Source organism: Sphaerodactylus townsendi, linkage group LG03, assembly GCF_021028975.2.
Source record: "Sphaerodactylus townsendi isolate TG3544 linkage group LG03, MPM_Stown_v2.3, whole genome shotgun sequence".
NCBI classification, from domain to species: Eukaryota; Metazoa; Chordata; class Lepidosauria; order Squamata; family Sphaerodactylidae; genus Sphaerodactylus; species Sphaerodactylus townsendi.
The window spans coordinates 52,566,770-52,589,778 of record NC_059427.1 but is presented as its reverse complement, the minus strand read 5'-3'; the positions used below and the strand labels follow the sequence as shown (position 1 = coordinate 52,589,778).

The 23,009-nt window shown below is 42.8% G+C and overlaps 2 protein-coding genes across 3 annotated transcripts in view; both read left to right on the top strand.

Annotated features, from left to right (window-relative positions):
- Positions 1-22,872, top strand: part of COPG1 (COPI coat complex subunit gamma 1) — a 35,005-nt gene extending 12,133 nt beyond the window's left edge. The window contains exons 11-24 of the mRNA XM_048489751.1: positions 399-466; positions 802-990; positions 1,090-1,185; positions 3,936-4,179; positions 5,431-5,506; positions 7,540-7,643; positions 9,768-9,893; positions 10,232-10,300; positions 11,013-11,155; positions 13,303-13,474; positions 14,298-14,395; positions 15,565-15,703; positions 18,698-18,796; positions 21,758-22,872. Coding sequence (XP_048345708.1) covers positions 399-466; positions 802-990; positions 1,090-1,185; positions 3,936-4,179; positions 5,431-5,506; positions 7,540-7,643; positions 9,768-9,893; positions 10,232-10,300; positions 11,013-11,155; positions 13,303-13,474; positions 14,298-14,395; positions 15,565-15,703; positions 18,698-18,796; positions 21,758-21,888 — 1,754 coding nt within the window. The 3' untranslated portion in view covers positions 21,889-22,872. The remainder of the gene's footprint in view (positions 1-398; positions 467-801; positions 991-1,089; positions 1,186-3,935; positions 4,180-5,430; positions 5,507-7,539; positions 7,644-9,767; positions 9,894-10,231; positions 10,301-11,012; positions 11,156-13,302; positions 13,475-14,297; positions 14,396-15,564; positions 15,704-18,697; positions 18,797-21,757) is intronic.
- The window catches only part of GATA2 (GATA binding protein 2), a 627,541-nt gene that overhangs the window by 355,360 nt on the left and 249,172 nt on the right, over positions 1-23,009 (top strand). The gene's annotated exons all lie outside the window — the stretch shown is intronic.

Here is a 23,009-nt window from a genome sequence, read left to right as displayed (position 1 = left end):
AGATCATCCATCAATGTGACCGAGGTAGTTTCTGTGGACAAAATGAGGTGTGGTGATCTCCACTAGACAGCTTAGATCCCAAGGGAATGCCATGCATAGACCGTGGTTTATTTGATCTTGCCCTTCCTCCAAAAAGCTCCAAGCAGCATACCTGGTTCCTCCGCTTTATCTTCACTACAACCTAGGTTAGGTTGGGAGAGAAGATAACTGGTCCAAGGTCACCTGGTGAATTTCAGGCCAAGTAGGTAATTGAACATGGGTCTTTCCAGTTCTAGTCCAGCGCTCCAACTGCTACATGATGTGGCTGTCAGGACTATGATGATTATAAGAGTCAATCCAAATCATATCACTGGAGCCGATGGTGTCTGTATCACTAACAAAAGTGTTGTTCCCTGCAGTGTTGCAACTGTTCTGCAGTTCTCCCAAAGCAGCCCTTCGCTATGCAGCTGTTCGAACTCTCAACAAGGTAAGGAGGATCAAGAGCCGCAGTGGCTTCTATAGACAGGACTTTGTCTTGGATGCCAGGGCTGGAATAGGAAAACTGTTAAAAAGGAGGTATTATTGGAAATAGACAATTCCTCTGTGGCATCCATTTTCCCTGCATTTCTCCCAGTATGTCATATCTGGAAGGGTGTGGGAGGACTCCCAGCAATTGGGATTGTCTCCGCTTACAAAATAAGAGCCAAGTGTGTCAATCTAGGTCTGGGCCATATGTAAGAATTGTGTGATATGAGTATGAGGACTTGAGAGGCCCCTCAAGCGGTCTTGCCTGCATGGAGTGAACGCTGCTTCCTCTGCCAGGTTGCTATGAAGCACCCGTCTGCTGTGACCGCCTGTAACCTGGACTTGGAGAACCTTGTGACCGACTCTAACCGCAGCATCGCCACCCTGGCCATCACAACCCTCCTTAAAACTGGCAGTGAGAGCAGCATTGACCGACTCATGAAGCAGATCTCTTCCTTCATGTCTGAAATCTCAGATGAGTTCAAGGCATGCACAGCATTTCCTTTTATTTTAGCTTTTGATTTAGCTTTGGCTGGTGGAGGAGGACCGGTGTGATCATTTGTTTCCATTCCGCAATCTGTGTAGGTTGTCGTGGTGCAGGCCATCAGTGCCCTGTGTCAGAAGTATCCACGCAAACATTCGGTCCTCATGAACTTCCTCTTCACAATGCTCCGTGAGGAGGTAAGCACAGCTGTTCTGTCTTATTGTCACAGTATGTTCAAAAAGATGCTTGTTTCATAGCCCAGGCTATGCGATAGAAATGATGAATTTAATGATACCAATGAAAGCCAGCATGGCATAGTGGTTAAGAGCAGGTGGACTCTAATCTGGAGAACTGGGTTTGATTTCCCACTCCTCCATGTGAGTGATAGAATCTTATCTGCTGGCCCGGATTTGCTTCCGCACTCCTGCATTGCCCCTTTTGAGTCTCCTTACAAGAGAGAAGCACAGAATATAAATTCAAATTCTTCTTCTTCATGCTATACTCTGGGCTAAACTACACAATTTTTAAAAAGAAGTCTGATACAGGTTTCCTCCCCAGATGCAGGTCACTTTTTTTCCAAAGACCTTTATTAGGCATTAAAAACGTAACAAAAACTAGGTAATCCAAATACAGTTTAACAAGATAAAACAGGTACTCCTGTTTCATAAAGTGCATACTTCAGAGAGAAAGAGGAACCCAGGAAATTATTTTGTAATAGTGAGCAAGAATTTGGCCACTATGTCCAGTTGCTTAGGATTCTCTGTATTCAGGAGATGGTTCAATTTAAGATTTAAAAGGCTTGGGTGGACCAGTAGAGGATCCCCTAAAAACAGGTTGCCAGCAGCTGCACACCTGCTGCAGAGAACATCATTTAAAAACTTTGTGGGGGACTGGTTCAGATTGGGACCATGATGTGGGGGGAAGAAAGGGTTTCCAGGGGAGAGTTATTTGCTCCATACTCTATGTGTAGTTCCGAAACAGGGCAAGTATCTTTTCCCCCAGGGCCATTTTGGCTTGGGAAAACAGGGCCAAGGAGAAGGCTGGAGCATCTCTCCCCTGTGTACACCCCTTGTGCTGCACTGCCTAGAATAATCAGGGTGTCACAGACTTTGAAAATGGTGTTTATCTCATCTACTGTGTAGCCAAGGAAGCAAGCAAGTTGGATCCAGGCCTCATTAAGAAATATATTGTGTAGTTTGGCCCTCACAATGTGCCTGAAAAGATGTCACTTCCTAGTTTGTCATTTAATCCTTTTAAATGCCTATGTGCTCAGATGTATGATGATGGAGAGATTATGCCATCTTCCATTTTAAAACTTCCACAGAAACTTTCCATTGGGACTTGACCACAGAAATATTGATGCAGATGCTTTCAGAGAGGGGCGCTGGCTTGGTGGTAGGGCAAGGGGCTTTGCATGTGGATGGTCCTAGGTTCAATCCCTGCCATCTCCAGTGAAAAGAATCAGGTAGTAGGTTATTGAAAGACTTCTGCCCTGAAGAGCTGCAGTCACAGTTGACAGCAGTATCCCTGATAGCCCCACGCTATAAAACAGTCTCCTATCTACTGTCACACCGTCCTAACTCTTTTTGCCTTTCTATTTTACACGAGGTGTGTGTGGTTTTTTTGGGGGTGGGTGGGTTATACAGATACTGTGATTACAGCTGACCTCTTCAATCTGTTCTTTATTAGAATAATGGAGCTTGGAACAGAAGAGGTTCCAGAATGCAGAAGCACAGTGTTCGGACTACTGGAGGCTCTAATAAGGCTATCTACACCAGTGGTTCTCAGCCTTCCTAATTCTGCGACCCTTTAATACAGTTCCTCATGTTGTGGTGACCCCCAACCCTAACATTTATCCATTTTACAGATGGAGAACGCTGATGCAGAGAGTCTTAGGTGACTCCTGTGAAAGGGTCATTCAACCCCCAAAGGGGTCCCGACCCCCAGGTTGAGAACCACTGATCTACGCCTTCCACTAAGCTCTCTAAACTTCTCCAGTTTCTATTCTCATGCATAAGAATTAGCTTTCAAAAACATTTTTTGCATTTGTATACCTTCCTTTTTCAGACAGAAAAAATGATTAATGAACCATTATTAGTAGTATTTTTAGTTTATTCATATTATTTATAGCCCTCCCTTCTCCTTATGGGCTCAGGGTGACTTCGAACATACAAAAATACAAAAAAAACCCACCCCAAACATTAAAACCAATAATCTACAGCTACCCTAAAAGACTAGACAGTGGCTAAAACTCTCAGTACAATGTTAAGTCAGTACTTGTCATGTTGAAGATGAAGCAAGCTTGTTTTCTGCTGCTCCAGAGACTAGGACAAAGAGTAATAATTCAAGGTACAAGGAAAGAGATTCTACATAAACATTAGGAAGAACTCCCTGACAGTAAGGACTGTTCAATAGTGGAATAAGCTGCTTTGGAGGGTGGTGGAGTCTTGTTCTTTGGATGCTCTTAAGGCTGAATAGACATCTGTCAAGGGTATTTTAATTGTGTATTCCTGCATGGCAGGGGGTTGGACTCGATGGCCGTTGTAGTCTCTTCCTACTCTGTGATTTTACAATGAATAAGATTCATTGCTATTGTTATAGGTGGAAAATAGGAGTGGAAAGCGGTGAGGAAAACAGAGGGAAACCATTAGATGGTAAACTGTTTCTTCTTCAACCATAGGCCTAGTGGAATGGCTCTGTCCTACAGAACTGCATCTATCTATGGAATATAAATAAATAGAATATAAATAAAGCAATCCAGAAGAAGAATTTTTTTCATGACAGCTTAAATTCTCAGGATTGCAAGCTTTTTGCTAAGCAATGCAAATATTGGTACCACTGTTGCTTTGAAATTGTGTTGAAGGCTCATTCTTGAGTGGACTGGAGTTTTTAGGACCACAGTTCTGTATATCCAATTTTCTTATTGATCTGCCTCCTTGATTTCTAGGGTGGCTTTGAGTACAAACGAGCCATTGTTGAATGCATCATTGGCATAATTGAAGAGAACTCTGAGAGCAAGGAAACAGGCCTCTCTCACCTGTGTGAATTCATTGAGGACTGCGAGTTCACTGTCTTGGCTAACCGCATTCTCCACCTCCTGGGTCAGGAAGGGCCGAAGACCAACAACCCTTCAAAATACATTCGTTTCATTTACAACCGAGTCGTGTTGGAACACGAGGAGGTCAGGGCAGGTACGTGGACCGAACAGGTAGATGCCCTGAGCCGTAGTTTTCTTGGTCAGAATCAAATGAAGAACACAAAAGTGAATCACTTCTCTTCTGAATGTTTTCCATTCGAAGTAAACACCACCAACCAATGCTGGCATCTTCTATGTTAAGGTGCAAACATGCAGAGTTCAGATATTAATTTATCTAATTGTCAGTGTTGCCAGATCTGTGGATATTTATCTGTCTTGTCTGTTCATAGTATGTACAGTTCTGGTCACCATATCTTAAGAAGAACATTGAGAACTAGAAAAACTACGGAAGAGGGCAACCAAGATGATTCTGTGACTGGAACACCTTGGCTATGAGGAAAGGCTGAGAAGTTTGGGAATTTTCAGTTTAGAAAAGAGACAACTAAGGGAGAACATGACAGAGGTTTATAAAATTCATCATTATCATTCATCATTTAGCCTTTATTTGGCATAAACGGTTTATAAAATTATGCATGGGTAGAGAGAATTGACAAAGAACTTCCCCCCCCCCTCTCAACATACTGGAACTTCAGGGCATCCAATTATGTTGATGGGCAGTAGATTCAGGATGTACAAAAAATAAATACTTCTTTGTACAATGAATGATTAAAATGAGGAGTTCACTGCCAGTAAACATACTATTTTTTTCAGAATTTTTCTGGTTCGGGTTTAATAGACCTGGAAATTTTCAAAAGAGCTGAACCCCCATTCTTGTAAGGCGGATGTGATTTTGGGAGGCATCTTTTTGGAAATTTGAACATTTTCAGGTTTTTAAAATCTGAACCTGACAATTCTACACTGCTTTTGAACTCCGCATGGGTCTCAATGGTGGCAGGTGGCACAGAGCTGAATGCTGGTCCCAGTCATAGTTTTTCCCAGAAGAAGTTCTAGAGGGAGGGAAAGCTGAAGATGGGGGCAGATAAAGGTAAGTTGACCGGTGGGTGGGAAAGAGAGATAGAAGCAGTAAAAGGGGGAGCTAGGGGGCTGTCAGGTAAGGAAAAGAGGAAAGAGTGGGGAAGAGGAAATATGATGAGTTCTTGTGTACTCCCCATTTGTTTCAATCAGATTCCATTGCTGAAACTTTTAGATGATCATGGAAACCTTTCTGCGGCTGTGTTCTTAACCTGTGCTTGGCTAAAGCAACTTGAAAAACAATTATTCTGGCCAAGTAGGCTGTAGAAAGGGACCTCTAAGGATCTCTGTTTCCCAGCTGAGCTCCCTCTTCCCTTTTTCTGCTTTCCTACAGGTGCTGTAAGTGCTCTGGCCAAGTTTGGGGCTCAGAATGAGGAGATGTTGCCAAGCATCATAGTGTTGCTGAAGAGGTGAGTTGTGGCCATAGCAGCTTATGCAGAACATTTTGGGAAGTCAGCCAAAAACAATTGAGGATATGGTTCAGGTGGGTTTTCCAGGCTGTTGAGGATATTATTTATACCCAAGTTGCCTCCAGTATTGCAACACGCTGCCAGCATGGGAAAAGAGGATGCCTTTCTCTGGAAAAAGAGGGTGCCTTTCTGTGCTGAGACAGCCCTGTTGGATGCCAAAGGTGCAGAATGTGTCTCCTATGCTGTTCCTAATTATTTCTACTAGTGTGTACACAGGAAGATGACCAATGTAGGTTGAAATCCCCTACATATTTGGACTACATGGGCCGAGCATGGGGTAGTAACAGACTTGCAGTAGGTCTCCACATTATGTATCCATGCCTTCTGACATGGGGGAGCTGTCTGGATTGTCAGCTTCTAGGACTGTCAGACCCATGTCCTTGGACACTAGCTGAATTCAGCCATCATAAGCTGTAATGAAACTGAGTTTGGGCATGAACACAGCTTATTAGCATAGTTAGCCGTTCCTTCTATATCCTCCTCCTACATGCAGAGGTTGACTGAAAATTTTCCTGTTGATTCTTTTTCCCATGATGTCTGAATTCAGGCACCCGGCCAAACGAGTTACTTGTGAACTTGATTGAAGACCTCTTGGTTTGATCAAATTAACAGGAATCATGTGCAGCCTGGCAATTAGTTGTGTTTGTGCTCAGTCACAGTTTAATTATAGTTTGTTGTGACATCTGAATGCAGCCAGTGTAAGCAGTCCAGAAACATACAATCTCAATATGTTTGAGTATATAATCAACTTAAGGCATAAGAAAATGTACAAAGCAATTTTCCACTAGAAATAATAGACTTTTGCTTTGTAGGTTCCAAAAACTATACCATTCAGAGGAAGGAAAATGCGAAATTAAATCTAATAAAATAAAATAATAAATAAGCGTAAAGTAAAAATCTGAACTTCGTGAAAACACAGTGGATGTAAAGCAGTTACATTTAATTCACATTCCTTTGCATAGAATCACATTTGCAAAGCTTTTTAGTTTGATGTGTGACATCTCATGTGGATTAGAGGGGACATTTTCAGGGACCAGAACATAAACAAAAAATACTAGCAGAGACTTGCAGTGCTACCAGATGAAGAAAGGGGAGTACATTGATTTGGCAGGTGATATCCAGTTGTCACAAAAAAGATTGCCCTGATCCTTTATCTTGTTCCCACTTACCTAAATCACAGACAAGAAAACGATCAGGGAAAGGATGGTTCCCATAGCCCAATGTGGTAGGGTCTCCAGACAACCAGCGTGATGTAGTGGCTAGAGTGTCAGGCTAGGACCATGGTGGTGAACCTTTGGCACTGCAGATGTTATGGACTACAATTCCCATCAGCCCCTGCCAGCATGGCCAATTGGCTCCATAACATCTGGAGTGCCAAAGGTTCACCACCACGGGGCTAGGATCTGGGAGATCCAGATTAAAATTCCCACTCTGCCATGGCAGCTTGCTGGGTGACCTTGTGCCAGTCATATACTCTTCCCCTACCTTCCTCATAAGAGTTGCTGTGGGGCAAAAACATAGGAGAGAAGAACAATGTAAACCACTTTGTATCCCCATGGGGAAGAAAAGTGGAATATACATTAAGTAAGTAAATAAGATATTACCCCAGCTCTGTCTGTACTAAGTACCACCTTGGTTCCCCAGGAGCAGCATTTTGGGAGGCATTTGCAGTTGGGAGCGGGGAGGGCAGTGAAGGGAAGCAAAACAGAAATACAGCATGGCTGAAAATCATTCCATCTGCAAAAACATTTGCTTGTATCCAAACCACTGCCACCCTCAGCAGATTTTAGTATATTCAGTACTATAAACAGTCTTAAATGGCACTAGTTGAGACATTTATCTGATGCTTGGGCATACATTGCTGCTCTGACCTTGATGGTGGCTTGTCCAGCTGTATTGGGGTAACATTCTAGGTGGAACTATATGAATTTAAATGCTTTCCAGTCAGTAAAACTCTCTGACTTTGATTTCAGGTGTGTGATGGACGATGACAATGAAGTCAGAGACAGGGCCACTTTCTATCTGAGTGTCTTGGAACAGAAGCAAAAAGCGCTAAACGCTGGATACATTCTGAATGGTAACTGAGAAGCAAATTTGGTGGCTTTTAAAAAATGAAATTGTTTGTTGCCTGATACACAAATCCCCCCCCCCCCCACACCAATAATGTTGAACAGAGGAATCATAAAAAGTTTAAACACTGTAGGTTTGTTAAATTAATCTGGTATACACATACGACCGAATGCGGTGTCCCATTTCAAGCTGCAGGTTAGAAGGGTCACATTTGTAATCATTCCTAGGGTGACCCATGGCCTGGGGAAATTGCTTTGTTCCTTTAACAGAGGCTTAATGAGATGTCATTTATCAGGTGATGTTGTTTAGTTTCATACCATAAAAAGTTCACCTGTTCATTTCTACTAATTAGGCCTTTTATTCGAAACACAGGACATTTTTTTTCTCTAGGCTGTTGCTAACCCTAAGCACCTCCCCATGGAAAAAAACTATACATTTTTTTAAAAGAAAGAAAGATATAACCTAGGCCAATGATAGCAAATCTTTTGGGCTTGGCATGTCAAAAATTTGGAAAATGTCTAATTTTACTACACTGGTGTGTCCCCCCGCCCCACACACACAAAAAAGGATCAATTTTTTGCACATTTATTTATTTTTAAAAATATAGTCTAATCATGTGTGGTACTATGTATTATATAAAGAAACATGAAATAATTACAAAACTGACAAACTCAGAGAATAGTTGTTGTCGTGTGTTGGTGAACGCTGGCATGGCACCCAAAATGTTGTGTGTTATCTAAGTGTGTTGCGCGTTACCTTTGACACACATGTATGCTATATGCTTATTTTTCACTTATAGGGAAGTATTAATTCTAGGGAAGTTTGCAAGTTTTTCACCTTCAGGCCATTCTGCTAAATCAGCCTTCTATCATTCTGCTGCACATTCGCACATCTAGTTAAAAACAAAATCAAACATACTACTTTAGCTTGTTCAGGTGTGTTTTATTTTTTTAAGGGATTCTAGAATTGGCTGTGCTATAGTTGGAAGTTAGTCTGTTTAGCTTGCCTTGGGCCAGTGGCTCGAGGCAAGTTTTATATGAATATGTTGTTCAAAAAGATGTGTGAGAAAGAAAAAGATTGGCACGCAGAGGGGAGAACTGAAGACAGGGCACAGATTTGAGCACTAGTCTTGCATCCTGGACTTTTTTGCCTTGGGACCTCCAAAGTTTTAGTTCTCATTTATTATTATTATTATTTATTTACTTTGTGAATCACCCTGATGAGGTTCATAGAGAGGTAGTATATAAATTTTCTAAATAAATAAAAAATTCAATTTCCCCAACTAATACAACCATTTACGTCCCTTAGTATTTTCCCTCCCCCCACATGAAAGTGCATGGAGGCTGATTTCTCAGTCAAGTAGCCTTCATTCTCCAATTTAACTCATAACATCTTAAGGTGGACCAGTGTAGTCACTCTGTAGCCAAGGACTAGCTAAGAACAGGGAGCAGGAACAAAGGCAATATGGAAGACCAAAAAGCCTCCTGAAGCATCTGGGCATGTACTGTATTATCGTGCAGCAGTAATGATGTAAACATCTGCTGGCTGAATTGAGGGCCAGAAGACTATTTGGTTACAGGCAGTTATTCCCATTTTATGTCTGTAGTTCAGCAGAAATAGTTGAACACAGCATGAAACACAGATGGGGATTTGATTCCGTATTCCAAATCAGCTCCCTTTTATGGGGCAGTGTGTATTGTCTAATTAGGCCATATAGTGATGTATTTCCATGCTTCTGTACCCCCTGTCTTTAGCCCTAAACTCAAATGGATGTATACCAGATGTTTGTACACTACCCTGGAGAGGAGGGCCATTTCCACAGGTATCCTTCCGAGGTTTTTCCCCCCTGAAATGCAGGTATTCACTGAGAACGGATTTGCTGCTGAGCATAGAAGTAGCAGCATCTGGATAGAGAGATTCACAGCGGGTAGTTGCTCCTGGCCTGCTCTACAGCCCAATGAAACTATAGGGGATTAAACTGGCTAAAATCCAAGCTCCTTAAGTACGTTTGTGGATGAGGACATATGGAAGAGCAGATGTAGAGAGTTAATTGTGCTCTGATTTATAAGCTGGCAAAGAGCTGTCTCATTTCCTGTAAATTTGATTTTTTTGTCACTATTTCTCCCTCCAGGATTGACAGTATCCATCCCTGGCTTAGAGAGGGCTTTACATCAGTATACTCTGGAACCCTCAGAGAAACCGTTTGACCTGAAGTCTGTACCTTTGGCAACCACCCCCATCATCGAACAAAGAATAGGTAATTGTAGAAACATGAAGGAAAACTTTCTCAACAGTCCGTAGAAGACTCTCTCTTCCCAGTTACTCTGCCTCTCAAAATGTTCTACTTAAGATTTCACACATCTTTTCCAGCTTTAGTATCTATGATGTGACACATTCCTTAATTTCCTCTTTTTACATGTTTGGGAAAGTTCACTGTGTGTTCATCTTTCTGGTCTGGCTCCACTGCCATCTGATTAGAATTTTAGTGAAATAATCTTCTGAAATGTTAATAAGCCTTCTACTTGCTCCAGAATTGTTCCTTTCCCTTTTCTACATATCTGACTTAAACACCGTATCCTTCTTTCCCTTATACAGAAAACATTCCTGTCTCTGCAGTTAAGTTGCCAGAGAAAGTAGCAGCAACAAGACAAGAAATATTCCAAGGTATGATTTCCCCTTGTTTGGAAAGGAGATATGGAACTTGAAATGATATATATTATGGAGTACACTCATCTCTTTTCAGTTCTGTGACTGCTCTAGAAATCTATTATGCGAAGAGTTCATGCCCTAGAAATCACAATGTATGAAACTGAATCAAAACTTTTTATCCTGAGCCCAGTATTTTCCATTATGGAAGCAGCTCCACAAGGTTTCAGCAGAGGTTTGTCCCAGTTGAATGCAGGGCCTTCGTTGTGTACTCTCTCACTGAACTGTGGATCCTCACCTAAAGCATATTTAATTGTCTCGATAACCCCTTCAATTGAAAGACCATCTCTTTCATGTATTTCTATGTGCCAACTACAGTCTTTTCTGTCATGGCTCATGGTCTGTGGAATGGGCTCTCTGAAGAGGTGAGGGGAAACTTTCCAAGCTCCTTGGAAATCAGCTTGTTTGCCAGAGTTTTCGATGAGATTTGAATGGTTTGTAAGGCAGGAAGGTTCGGAAAGGTTTGGGAGTTTGTTATTTTATTCTGGTTTTAACAGGAAATGTTTTTAGCTAGTATTGTAAGCCACCTTGGATGTCAAGGAGAGGCAGGGTAATTAAGAGTTGCTTTCATTAAGAAATAAATCTCTCTTTGTACTTGACTGAAGATTATACAGTCTTATTTCATTTCGACAATGAATGGAAATCCTATTGCTCTTTTATTGTATTTTAGAGCAACTAGCCGCTATCCCTGAATTCCGAGAACTTGGCCCACTCTTCAAGTCTTCTTCAGAGCCAGTAGCTCTCACAGAATTGGAGACAGAGTATGTGATTCACTGTACTAAGCACACGTTCACCAGCCACATGGTTTTCCAGGTAGGTATTGTGCTGAAACAACCTTACTCCGTCTTCTGATCCATATGATTCCAATTTAAAAAAGAATGCACCTGGGGGACTCAGTGAGCATAAATGAATGTTTCTGGGCACGTTCGCACGTGCAGAATAATGCACTTTCAATGCACTTTAACAATTGTTCGCAGCTGTATTTTGCTATTTCCCACAGTAAAATCCCGCTGCAAAGTGCATTGAAAGTGGATTGAAAGTGCATTATTCTGCATGTGCGAAAGTGCCCTCAGATTCTTGAAGATTCAAACTCTAACACTGAAAATATTTTATGTGAACTGCAGCTAAAACAGCAAACGCAAGTACGCATTTAGAGTTACTATGATAGTTCATGGGCTAGTTCATGGGATCACTGGCATTACCCCTTCCAGAGGGGTTACATGAGGATTATTTCTTAGCCTGACGTATTAAAATGATAACTGTAAATAAATGGGCTTGTTTACTTATTTGTGCCCCCTTTCTCTTGGAATACAGGGCTCAAAGTGGATTAAAAAGTTTAAAGGTATAAACAGTCTAAAAGTATAATCACTGAAAATCCTGATACATTAAAACATACTTACATCCCTATTATTACAAAACTCAGAACTGGGGAAAATACTGTACCAGAAAAAATACATCTACAGACACAAAAGGTAGAAAAGCTGACAATCTGTGTGCCAATGGGCATCCTCCTTCCCAGCTCTAAACTGCTGCTCTGCAAGTGGAGAGAGAAACTGGCAGTCTGCAGCCCGTGGGGGGTAAGCAACCTCTTGGCTTAACTCCAGCAAGGCAGAGGTTCTTGTGCACAGCTGAATGACCGGGATGAGTTGAGTAGTGTGACTTTTAATTTTGAACCCCAATCTTCTTTGTTTTATCTGGCATGTCCCCAATAAAAGTTATTGGTCCTCCTCCCTGTTTGTGATGTTGTTTGTTTTGGAGTGTGTCCTGTTCCCCAAGCGAACTAATATCAGATGCCTTGCACTTGGCCAGAACAGAATGTAAGACCCATAGACAAATGAGTACTAGTTCAAAAAAGGGTTTAATAGTATTGAAAATCTAGGACTCTTAACTCCTCCCATGAAGTCTGACTAATAAGGAATACTTGCATTGCTGAAAATAATTGGAGATTGAAACCACTTGAAGAGCTTCCAGGCACCGATTCTTTCTTGATTGCTTCTAAAAAATTCTGCTCTGCTTGTGCCTCTTCTGAGTCCTCCCCAGTGTCCGCTATCTGGATTCTGTTTTCCTGCAATCTGTTAGAACTTGATTACTTGAAATGCTGCGAGTCTCTGACATCTTATAGATCTGGGATGTTGCTGTCTTCAGCCTTCCACAGACACCTGAGACTAAAACAAACTGAAAACAAAGGGGCTGCTAGCTAATAAAAATACTGTCGTGCTCTTGCCTTTAGAGGGCTTCTTAAATGGACAGGGTCTAACTAGTTCCCTCCCTCCTATACAAAAACAATTAAGCCCATTCTACCTAAGGGTATAACTGAGACCTAAACAAAGAAAATAGTGAGGGTGTCTCTAGGGGCATGACAGTGTGTTTACTGAATTATTGTATAATTGATTTTTTTAAGCATTCAAACATTTTAATGTTTTTATGTATGCTACCTTGGGGATTCTGATTAGGTAGAAAGGGGGCATAAAGATGTTTTAAATAAATAAGGACCATTTTTAATACAGTGCATGCTAATATCTGTTTGTTTCACTGCTGAAATGGTGTTCACATTGGAAAACATACATCTCAGTGAAGCAATTAGGCATGTCACCCTGCTGAAGAGACTGTGGTGTATGCGTTAGGCAGAGGGAACCTTCTCACTGAAATAGCAGTGGGATGTAGCTTTGTGCCTATGGCAGTTCAGGATCTGTGGTTGCCTACAGCACAGCCAGCACGCTTCCAAGATCAGGGGCACTGCAAAGATCACCTTGGATTCCTTTCAGTGTATTGGAGGTCTTCCTAAACATGAATCTTGAGCAATGTGTTCATAAAAGTGCTGCCAGATACTACCCTTAGGTCATCCAACCCTAGCTGTGTTCAAGTCTTGCAAATCAAGTGACTGTTCTACCTCAGGGTACCTCACTCAGGACTTATGCTCAGGACTTTCGGTTATGATGTATCCTTATTTGCCCCTACAGTTTGACTGCACAAATACCTTGAATGATCAGATTCTGGAAAATGTCACAGTGCAGATGGAGCCAACAGAAGGATACGAGGTTGTTGGTTACATACCTGCAAAAAGCTTGCAATACAACCAACCTGGTACTTGCTACACTCTGGTTATGTTGCCTGAAGAGGACCCAACAGCAGGTAATTCCAATTCTCTTCTGTGTAAACCCAAGTTCTTTCCCGGTTCAGAGCCATATCTGGGCCCATTTTTACCAACACTGAAGTGGATGTGAGCAGTTTTGGTGCTGGAGAAATTAGAAGACTTCCTCCAGCAAATCACTTGGCACTGAGAGGGTACGCTTGATGGACTTAGAGCAATGGTTCTCAACCTGGGGGTCGGGACTCCTTTGGGGGTTGAACAACCCTTTCACAGGGGTCGCCTAAGACTCTCTGCATCAGTGTTCTCCATCTGTAAAATGGATAAATGTTAGGGTTGGGGGTCACCACAACATGAGGAACTGTATTAAAGGGTCATGGCATTAGGAAGGTTGAGAACCACTGACTTAGAGGGAGGATGCCATCCCATTGTTCTCTGTTTCAAGTCAATTGTGTCTTGGAACTGATGTACCCATTGATATCTTCTGATGGTCTTTTGGTATGTGAGTGGTGTTTAGAATTCTGTGACTCGCCCCTGCCTTTCCTAGACATGTTTGTTCCCCCCTCCTTTCCTATATATGTTTGCAAATATTCAGATAGCTCCAAATGGAAGTGGGAGAAAAGAATGTGAAGACTCAAAAGAAATTCCACATATAGCATGAGATTCAAGTCGCAAGCATAAAGATTTCTTAACAGCATTTCTGCAAATAATCTCACATGCATGTTGATAAGAATCTGAGCTATCCATCTGGGGAAATGCTATCTTGGAGAATTGCAAGGAACCTTGTAAGTCCTCCTCATGCCCTGGACAGAAATGAGAATGACAGGTATTGTCATAATCTCTGTGTATGTGTTGTGCTCTTTGCAGTAGCCTGTACATTCAGCTGTATGATGAAATTCACTGTCAAGGACTGTGACCCAAACACTGGTGAAGCTGATGATGAAGGCTATGAGGATGAATATGTGGTAAGAAGAGAGCTTTGGTTCCTTTGCTGTCCATTTTCACTTAAAGCATGTTCAGATATGCTTAAAAGATTACTTCAGGAGGTGAAATGAAGTGGACAGCTGAGGCTTGATCCAGCAAATATGTCAGAAAACCTGTTTCCTCAAGGCCAAAGGATGGATTTGATTAGGTTCTCTGCGCTAACAAGCTGTTGAATCTCAGCACGTCCAGATGGCTGAATCTCAGGGCTGGAATGTCTTGTCAGCATTGCTCAAGCAGTCTTGGCTTGCAACCAGCTGAATTTGGCAGTCATGTACTTAAAAGCCATGACATCTCCCTTTGGGACGATTACTGTAGGCTTACCAAGTTATCCATACATTTAATGAATAAAAATGACTCGGCTGCATTTTACTTGGGATTGGATAAAGTTCTTTTAGCAATTCCTTTCCCAGCCGTTTCAAATACCAGTAACTGTTTTTGATGTCTGCTCACTAAAGAAAACTGATGAATCAACTTCTATACTCACTGAGCTTCTTTACCTGTGCCAAATCAATTGATTTCCTTCAGGTTAGGGCAACATGGTGACGCGTGTCAATCCTTGAGGGACATTTTTGGTTTCTGTTCCTTGCACGAGGCTTTTTTTTAACCCCCAGCCCTGATGTTTCCAAGCAGGGCTGTTGTACAAAATACTATATCCTGTGTAGAAGTTGATTGGAGAAGTTTTTATGCTGGCAGCCTGTGCCATTTCACATGGGGTTTCCTTTTACCTTGAAGGGCTGGGTGCATAATGTAACTTGAACCCTGACCTGACCTACAGACTGATTCTCTCCATCTTCCTTCCTGCTGAGTTTGTGACTCAGGAAATGCAACTGAGGATTAAATTTGCCACATTGTGCTACTCAAAAAGCTGTTGTTAGTAATGTTGAAGTTTGGAAACAGGGTTGCACTAGGTAACACCATATGAAGAAGAATGAGTTGCGCATGCCATTCATCACAGTTCCAATGTTTTACCAAAATATGATTTATTCTTTTTCTTAAATTAACAGATACTGTAGCAGGAAGGAGATACTGAAATAGCTGGGAGTGTGTGTGTTTGGCAGGAGGAGTGCGAATATGCTTTTAAATGAATCTGCCTCTGTTAGTAATGTTTGATTCAGAACATTATTTCAATTAAATACCTTTATTGTATCAGTTGGAAGACATTGAAGTGACCATAGCTGACCACATACAAAGGGTTCTAAAGCCAAATTTTGGAGCAGCGTGGGATGAAGTCAGTGATGAGTTTGAAAAAGAAGAGACGTTCACATTATCCACTGTTAAAACTCTGGAAGGTGAGAAAGCATCTAATTATTATAGCACTTCTGATACTTTTCCTCCTCCCCAAAATTTTATCACTGCTTTCTATTGAGTTGATACATGATCTGTCAGTGGTGGATTCTGCACAGCATAAATATAATGGGATGAACATGTTATAAAAAGTTAGGTGTTATAAAAAGAACATGTTATAAAAAGTTAGGTGAAGAACTACACAGAGCTCTTTCCCCAAAAATGACTTCAGCCCGTTCTATTTCACGCAACCAGGTTATTTAAAAAATCACTAAACTATCAATCTTTTTTCAAAAACCTGGCTTGAAGATGCTCCCGGGTGAACACCACAGGCAGGCAGTGGTGTACAGGGACTAAATAGCACCCAGGGGCTTGGCCGCCTTCCAGCACTCCCCCTGCCTGGCTCCCCATATCCCCCCCCCCCAACGCCTCACTTACGGGAGCCAGCAGGGAGGCTCAGACGGGTGCTTCGGTGGCAGGCCGGCTCCTGAGCCTGGAGAGGGCAGAAGCCAGCCTGCCACCGAGCCCCGCCCTCCCGCCTCCCTGCAGGCCAGCTCCTGCCCTCCCCACGGCCTAGGGAGGGCAGAAGCCAGCCTACCAGGCAGGCAGGGTGCTGCAGTGCGTGGCTCAGGTGGGCGCCACGGCCACCTGTCATTGAGCCCCACCCCCCACCTCCTTGCAGGCCAGCTCCTGGGGAGGGCAGAAGCCAGCCTACAGGGAGGCCGGGAGGGGGGCAGGGCTCAGCGGCGTGCACTCAGGGACATGGGATACCCCATGATCCCATTAACTGTACGCCACTGCAAGCAGGAGAAGCTTTAATTTTCCCGCCCGCCAGCTGATTTCCCCCCCTTCCCTCTCCCCCCCCCTTTACTTTTGTTTCTGCTGCTGTCCGCCATTTCAGAATGATTCTGCCCACCATCCATTTTGTGCAGTTCGCCCAGCATGTTGTAGACTGATTCTCTGATCACCCCCCAAGCATGTTTTCTCCCTATGCCATTATACCCACCATTTCATTTATAGATCTTCTACAGTAACACATTCATTATTGCCTGGCCATTGTATGAAAGTCCCTTTTTCTCTTTTTTATATAGTGTATTGAAAATGCAAAGCTACCCAGATGCACTTGATTGTAGCCCAGACTGAGCATTTTTTAGGTAGAATATGGGAAATCAGCATGGCTGTAAGGCAGAGTTTCCCAACCTTTTCGAGGTCAGGGTACCCTTGACCTCACTCTTCGTATCTAACGATACCCCTGCCGCCACCCTCCACCTTCCCCTCCCATTGCCCCTGCTTGCCACACACCCCACCTTCCCCTCCCAGGGTGAAGGGTAGCACTGGGGGTGGTGGCGGCTGCTGACCTTGTGGCAGGCCCTGCCCCATGGGCCAGCTCCATGTCCTTGCTGGCGCTGGTGGGAGACACCACAAAAATGAGGGGGGGGGGGCGGTAGTGTTGCTGTGGTACCCCTGGGACATGCTCACGGCACCCCAGAGTACCAGGGAACCCTGGTTGAGAATGGTTGCTGTAAGGATTCATTTCTGTATGCCTTCAAAGCTGTGTATCGTTGTAGGGGTTTTTTTTTAAGTGTTCTCATGTGAAGGGGCCAAAATAACCTGGATTGTTTTCTAGTGCTCAAATTGCTTCCTGAACAGGTAAAAGGCACACATGTGAACATAAAAATGGGAAATGGGTTCATTTATAACAATTGCAACTCGTTATAAATGTGCTGTGCAGAATCTACCAATTATCTTGTTATATTTCTCGACCTGAATTGTCCTCAATCCCATACAGACAACCGTGTTTAACAGAGTATCCCTAGTTTGTTTCCACTGAGCAGCCATAACCTAAAAATGGGATTGTTCTGAATATTACTCTGTCTATGTATATTGTAGAAATCTAGTATGATACCTCAAAATTTGGGTCCACAAGCAATTTTGTGATAGAAGTGCTCTAGAACTACTTCCTTTTCCTAAAGTGAACCATGTTTACCTGGAAAGACAAGGAGCAAAAATCCAGAAATGTAATATAGGTGTAGATGATCACAAATAACAGCGGCGATCTTGAAAACAGCATTTGAAACCTGAAATGAGGAAAGACATTTATATCTGTGTTTTCCCTTTGAAGTGAATGTAATGCTTGCTGTCATGCAGACACATGCTTAAACAGTTAGCCACAGTTGCCAAAAATCAGTAGCAGCTGGCTGTTTCCATTAAATTTACAGAAGTTGCTTGTCTACACATTAGCTTTTTGTTTTCTGGCCTCCTCCCCAATCCTTTTTCCTTTTTTTTGACTTTCCTTTTGTATCAGCACAAGGGTCTGTCTGAAATGCCCTCTGAGCATTTCCATTAAGCTATTTTACTGTTTTTAAGATCATATCCCTAAGACCCATTAGGATCTTACTTTAATCCCCTCAAATAAGGTTGGCTGCTGTACTGTGTTACTTTTTAGTCCTGTGTTCCTGTCTCCATGAGCCAACACAGTATAGCAGTTAAGAGCAGAGGTCTCTAATATGGAGAACTGGGTTTGATTCCCCACTCCTCCACATGAGTGGTGGACTCTTATCTGGTGAATCAGGTTTGTTTTCCCCATTCCTCCAATAAAGCCTGCTGGGGGCCCTTGGGCTAGTCACAATTCTCTTTGAATTCTCTTAACCCCACTTACCTCACAAGGTTTCTGTTGTGGGGAGGCAAGGGGAGGCAATTGTAAACCACTTTAATCCATATAGGAGAGGAAAGCTGGTTATAAAAAACACTTATTCTATTCATGTTGATTGCTTTTTTCATTTTTGTGGATCTTGATATATCATAGCCAACTGTATTGCTTGTATTACACCGGTATCCAGTTTTCCCAGGTGGAGTCACAAGCTCACAGTTCATCTACAACAAGCTTATGATGTGTTCAGTAGATTATTCATATAGGCATTTATGGCATCTTCATGAAGCTAGGAAGAAAATAGCCCTAATGATACAGAAAATTACACATCAATATATTTTTTCCACAGAGGCAGTAAGCAATATAGTGAAATTCCTGGGGATGCAGCCTTGTGAGAGGTCAGACAAAGTGCCTGAAAACAAGAATTCTCATACACTCTATCTGGCAGGTGAGGTGTTGTTACTTCAGATGTTGCAATCCTGATATATACTGTTGATGGAAAAATCAGCCAGATGTTCACTGGGCCTACTTTCAAGGCCATTTATGGCCTTTCCAGAGGCTATTTAGGTGAACAGCACAGCAATCACTAATATGCCATAACGTAGAGGGGTGGGGCTATAGGTCAATGATGGAGCATCTGATTGGCATGCAGAAGCTGCCATGTTCAATTCCTGGCATCTCTAGTTGAAACAATCAGGTAGTAGGTGATGTGAAAGACCTTTCCCTGAGATGCAAGCGATCTGATGCCAGTCTGAATAGGCAATACTGCCCTTGATAGACCAATGGTCAGATTCAGTATAAGGTTTCTTCATGGGTTTGTGCCTTGATCTATTCATCTAGCAAACAGTTCTATTGCTGATGCTTCAGTTTTCCTTGGCACTGAGGAAAGTGCTGAAAAACAGTGATCTCTGTCCTAGCTAGCGTGGTTTTTCTCCCTGTAGGGAAAGTCAGTGTGCTAGTTTCATGGATATCTATTGGATGTGCCTACAGCATTGTAGTCAGACATGACAGAAACTCCTCCCCAGAGAGAAAACTGCTCCCAGCAAGGGGGAAAAGCGCCCGGTGCACTGGTGCCTCCTCCGCCCCCATCCCACCCTGGAACACCCCTGCCCCGGAACGCCCCCACCACGCCCCTGGAACACCCTCGCCACACCCCCACAGGGGCATGCGCCCGGTGCATCACGTGCACCCCGGTCCCCTTGGAGCTACGCCTCTGTGAGTCCTCCCTTTTGACCTCAGTGCAATTTTGAACAGCTAATTCAACTATACACTCTGACATTTCTACTACAATTTTACAAAGACCATTCTTACTTTTCATTCCCCAGAACAAGGCTAGCACCACCATTCCCTCTCACTCCATTGGGGTGGAGGTATTCTGTCACATGGCCAAAGGAGAACAGTGCTTTTCTCCTGAGAGAAATAGAATGTCTAGAAAAGTGCCTTTTCTGCTTGACTAGAAATCTCTCAGACAAGAAGGGTAACCAGTGTAATCCCTTTTTGTGTATTGAAATAGCGGTTGCACATGATTCTAGAGTGATAACCTTCACCTTTGGGATCCAGTGTCTCTTTCAGGAAAATAAAAGGAAGCAAGGCAGTTAACTTAAAAGGCACCATGCGTTAGCTTTATTTTTCTGAACAACTCAGTTATTATTCTAGATTACCCTTATTAGAATGTTTTTGTTACATGTCCAAAATAGTATTTGTCTTGATTTTGGGGGGACAATTGGATAAGATGCTAAAGATATGTAACCAGACCTCTAAACATCTTTACTTTTCTTTAAAAGCAATTATGGGTGAGAATTTGAATTAGAGCCATGGTAGAGCTGGGTAGTTAACCTTTCCTGCTCCCCCCATGGAGTCTCTACCCCCTGAAGAGAAACGGATTGCAACAAGCACATCTGAGTTGTCGGTTAATAAGGTATTGCCAATATCTGCATATTGGTCTGGTTCCATTCCAGTCCAACTTGTCCATGGGACAGAGACCTTGCTGGCTGCCATCACAGATGAGCGCTGTTTGCAGCTAGACCGAGGTAGGTCAGCATAGCTGGTGTTTAGATCTTACCTCAGCATTTGACACCAGTAATTATGACCTACTGACCCACGATCTCACTGTTGCTGAGATTTGGGATATGGCCTTGCAGGGGTGGGGGGAGGAATGTCCCAATGGCATCCACTAGTTTGTGGGGTGCTGCAGGGGGCTATCTTCTCTCCAACGTTGTTTGAAATCTACATGCTACCCTTGACACAGCGGGTTTGGAGCTTTGGGTGGGTTGTCATCAATATGCTGATGGTACCCAGCTTTTTCTGCTGGTGGAGGGCCAGCTGGCCACCCACTCATCCCTACCCCCACTATGTTCTGGTACAGTGTCTGGAAGGCTGAGAAACAGCAGGCTGAAGCTTAATTCATTGGAGGTCCTATGGCTAGGTCAAACATTGCTGGTAGAGGGTTTCCAACTGCCACAATTGAATGGACTGGCTTTAACACCTGACTCTTCTGTCAAGAGCCTGGGTGTGACCTTGGGAGTCCTTTTTGTCTGTGGAGGCCCAGATTGCACTTGCACTTGCAGCACTTGCAGCCAAAGCAGCCTTTTTTCATCTCCAATAGGCCAGCCTAACTATCCTGTTTGGACCTAGCCACAGTGATCCATGCAATGATCACCTCCAAGCTGCCTTACTGTAACTTGCTGTATGCAGGCCTGCCCTTAAGACTGATCTGGAAATTAAAACTGGCCCAGAATGCAGTGGCAAGAATCCTTACCGGGACTTCGGTAAGAGAGCACATCGCACCTGTGCTGCACCAACTGCACTGGTTGCCAGTCAAATTTCGGATCATGTTCAAGGTTTTAGTTTTGACCTTTAAGGCCTTGAGAGCAGTTTGGGGCCCTCGTATCTTTGTGACCGCATCTTGCCACATTGCCCACAGGTGGCGTTTCGGTTCTTCGGTAGCAAACTCTTGGTGGTCCCTGGCCCCAAGGACATCAGATTAGCCTTTCCAGCCCTGGCAGTCTGCTCACACCAGGGCCCCGTGGGACCTTACACAGTTCCGGAGGGCCTGTAAAACAGAGATGCTCCACCAGGCTTTTGATTGAGGCCATCTATTAGTCTGATCTGTTCCATCTAACCGGCCTCCCAACTTTTATATTTTCAGTTTTTCTCCACCCTGATTTTTTTTTTAAGGAACTATACGTCAGAACAGGGAATGGAGTAGATGTCCTTTGAATACCTGATAGATGGTTGTTGATTATTAGGTTTGAATGTTTAACTTTTAAATTGGGGAATGAAACTGTTTCTGATGTTTGAATCTTGTATATAAGCCGCCCTGAGCCTGGCTTAGGCCAGGAAGGGCGGGGTATAAATATAATTAAATAAACAAACAAACCATTTTTTTCCTGTTTTGTCCCATTTCCAGGTGTATTTCGGGGTGGTCATGACCTCCTGGTTCGTTCTCGCCTTGTCTTGACAGACACTGTGACGATGCAAGTCACAGCACGGAGTCAAGAAGAGCTTCCTGTGGATGCCATTATGGCCTCTGTCGGCTAAATTCATTTCTGGACAGTACTTCAAACTTGTTAGCTGAAGGGAATACTGGAAAACTGTTCCTTGTATCCTGAACACTGAGAAAGAATCACTTCAGCGCCGATATAGGGGGGGAAATGATGTGGGCTTAAAGCCACAAGAGTGTTTTCTGAAATGCTAGATGGGTTACTCTTCAGGCTGTCTAAGCCATTGCAAAAGAGCATTTTCTTTCACATCAAGCTGCAGGTTCCTCACTGCCAACAGATTCTTATGTTCCTTTCAACAGCCCTTGTAGTAATGGTATCAAAGTTTTTCTGTGTGGTGACAACCTTTCCAGTTAGTGTATTTAATTATTGCCAATTTTCTTTTGTGCTTATGATTTTTTAAAGCCCTTCAAAATAGGTTATGAAAAATAAAAGCATGCATTTTCTTTGGATTGTACTTCAGAGTGTTGCTCCCTTAAAGTAGCAGGATTTGCTCCATCTGAATATGTGGGGGTCTCCCAGGGTGAAATTATGGGCCAATATCTAATATCAATATGAAAATAACTAAAGTGGAACTTTTCATCTTCTGCTTTGAGTCTCCGACCCACCAGAGGAAATAGTACCAGTAAGAAAAATTTTATTCACCTCAGGTGCCCCCATATAATAATCTAGAAAGACTATTTTGAAGTCAAGTTCAAGAATCTGAAGTACCTAATACTGTTTCAAACAAGTTTTTGCCCTTGCAAACATGCATTTTTGAGGCCTATGTAGGGGGAAAAAATTCCATTGGGGAGAGTAACTTAGAAAAGGGAAACAGCATTCCTTCATTCAAAATGGCCCAAATCTCCCCAAGTTATCAGTTTATGATAACATTCAGTGTGTCACTAAAGCAAAAAATTCCTGTGCAATGCTTGTCATTTTTTGTATTGAACAGTATCTAGAAAAAGGAATGTCCAAATAAATGAATGGTAGGTAAAGTGTTATGATTTAATGTAGCAGCCTAATAATAAACTAATAGACTTTATTTTAACAACCCAGTGAAGTTTTTATTACCTGATGGGCATCTGCCAGTGTGGTTAATATACGCTTGATGTATAAGACTCATTTGAAAATGGATCCTTTGAAAATGGATTGCCCATCTTTACAATGGTAAAGTAAAAG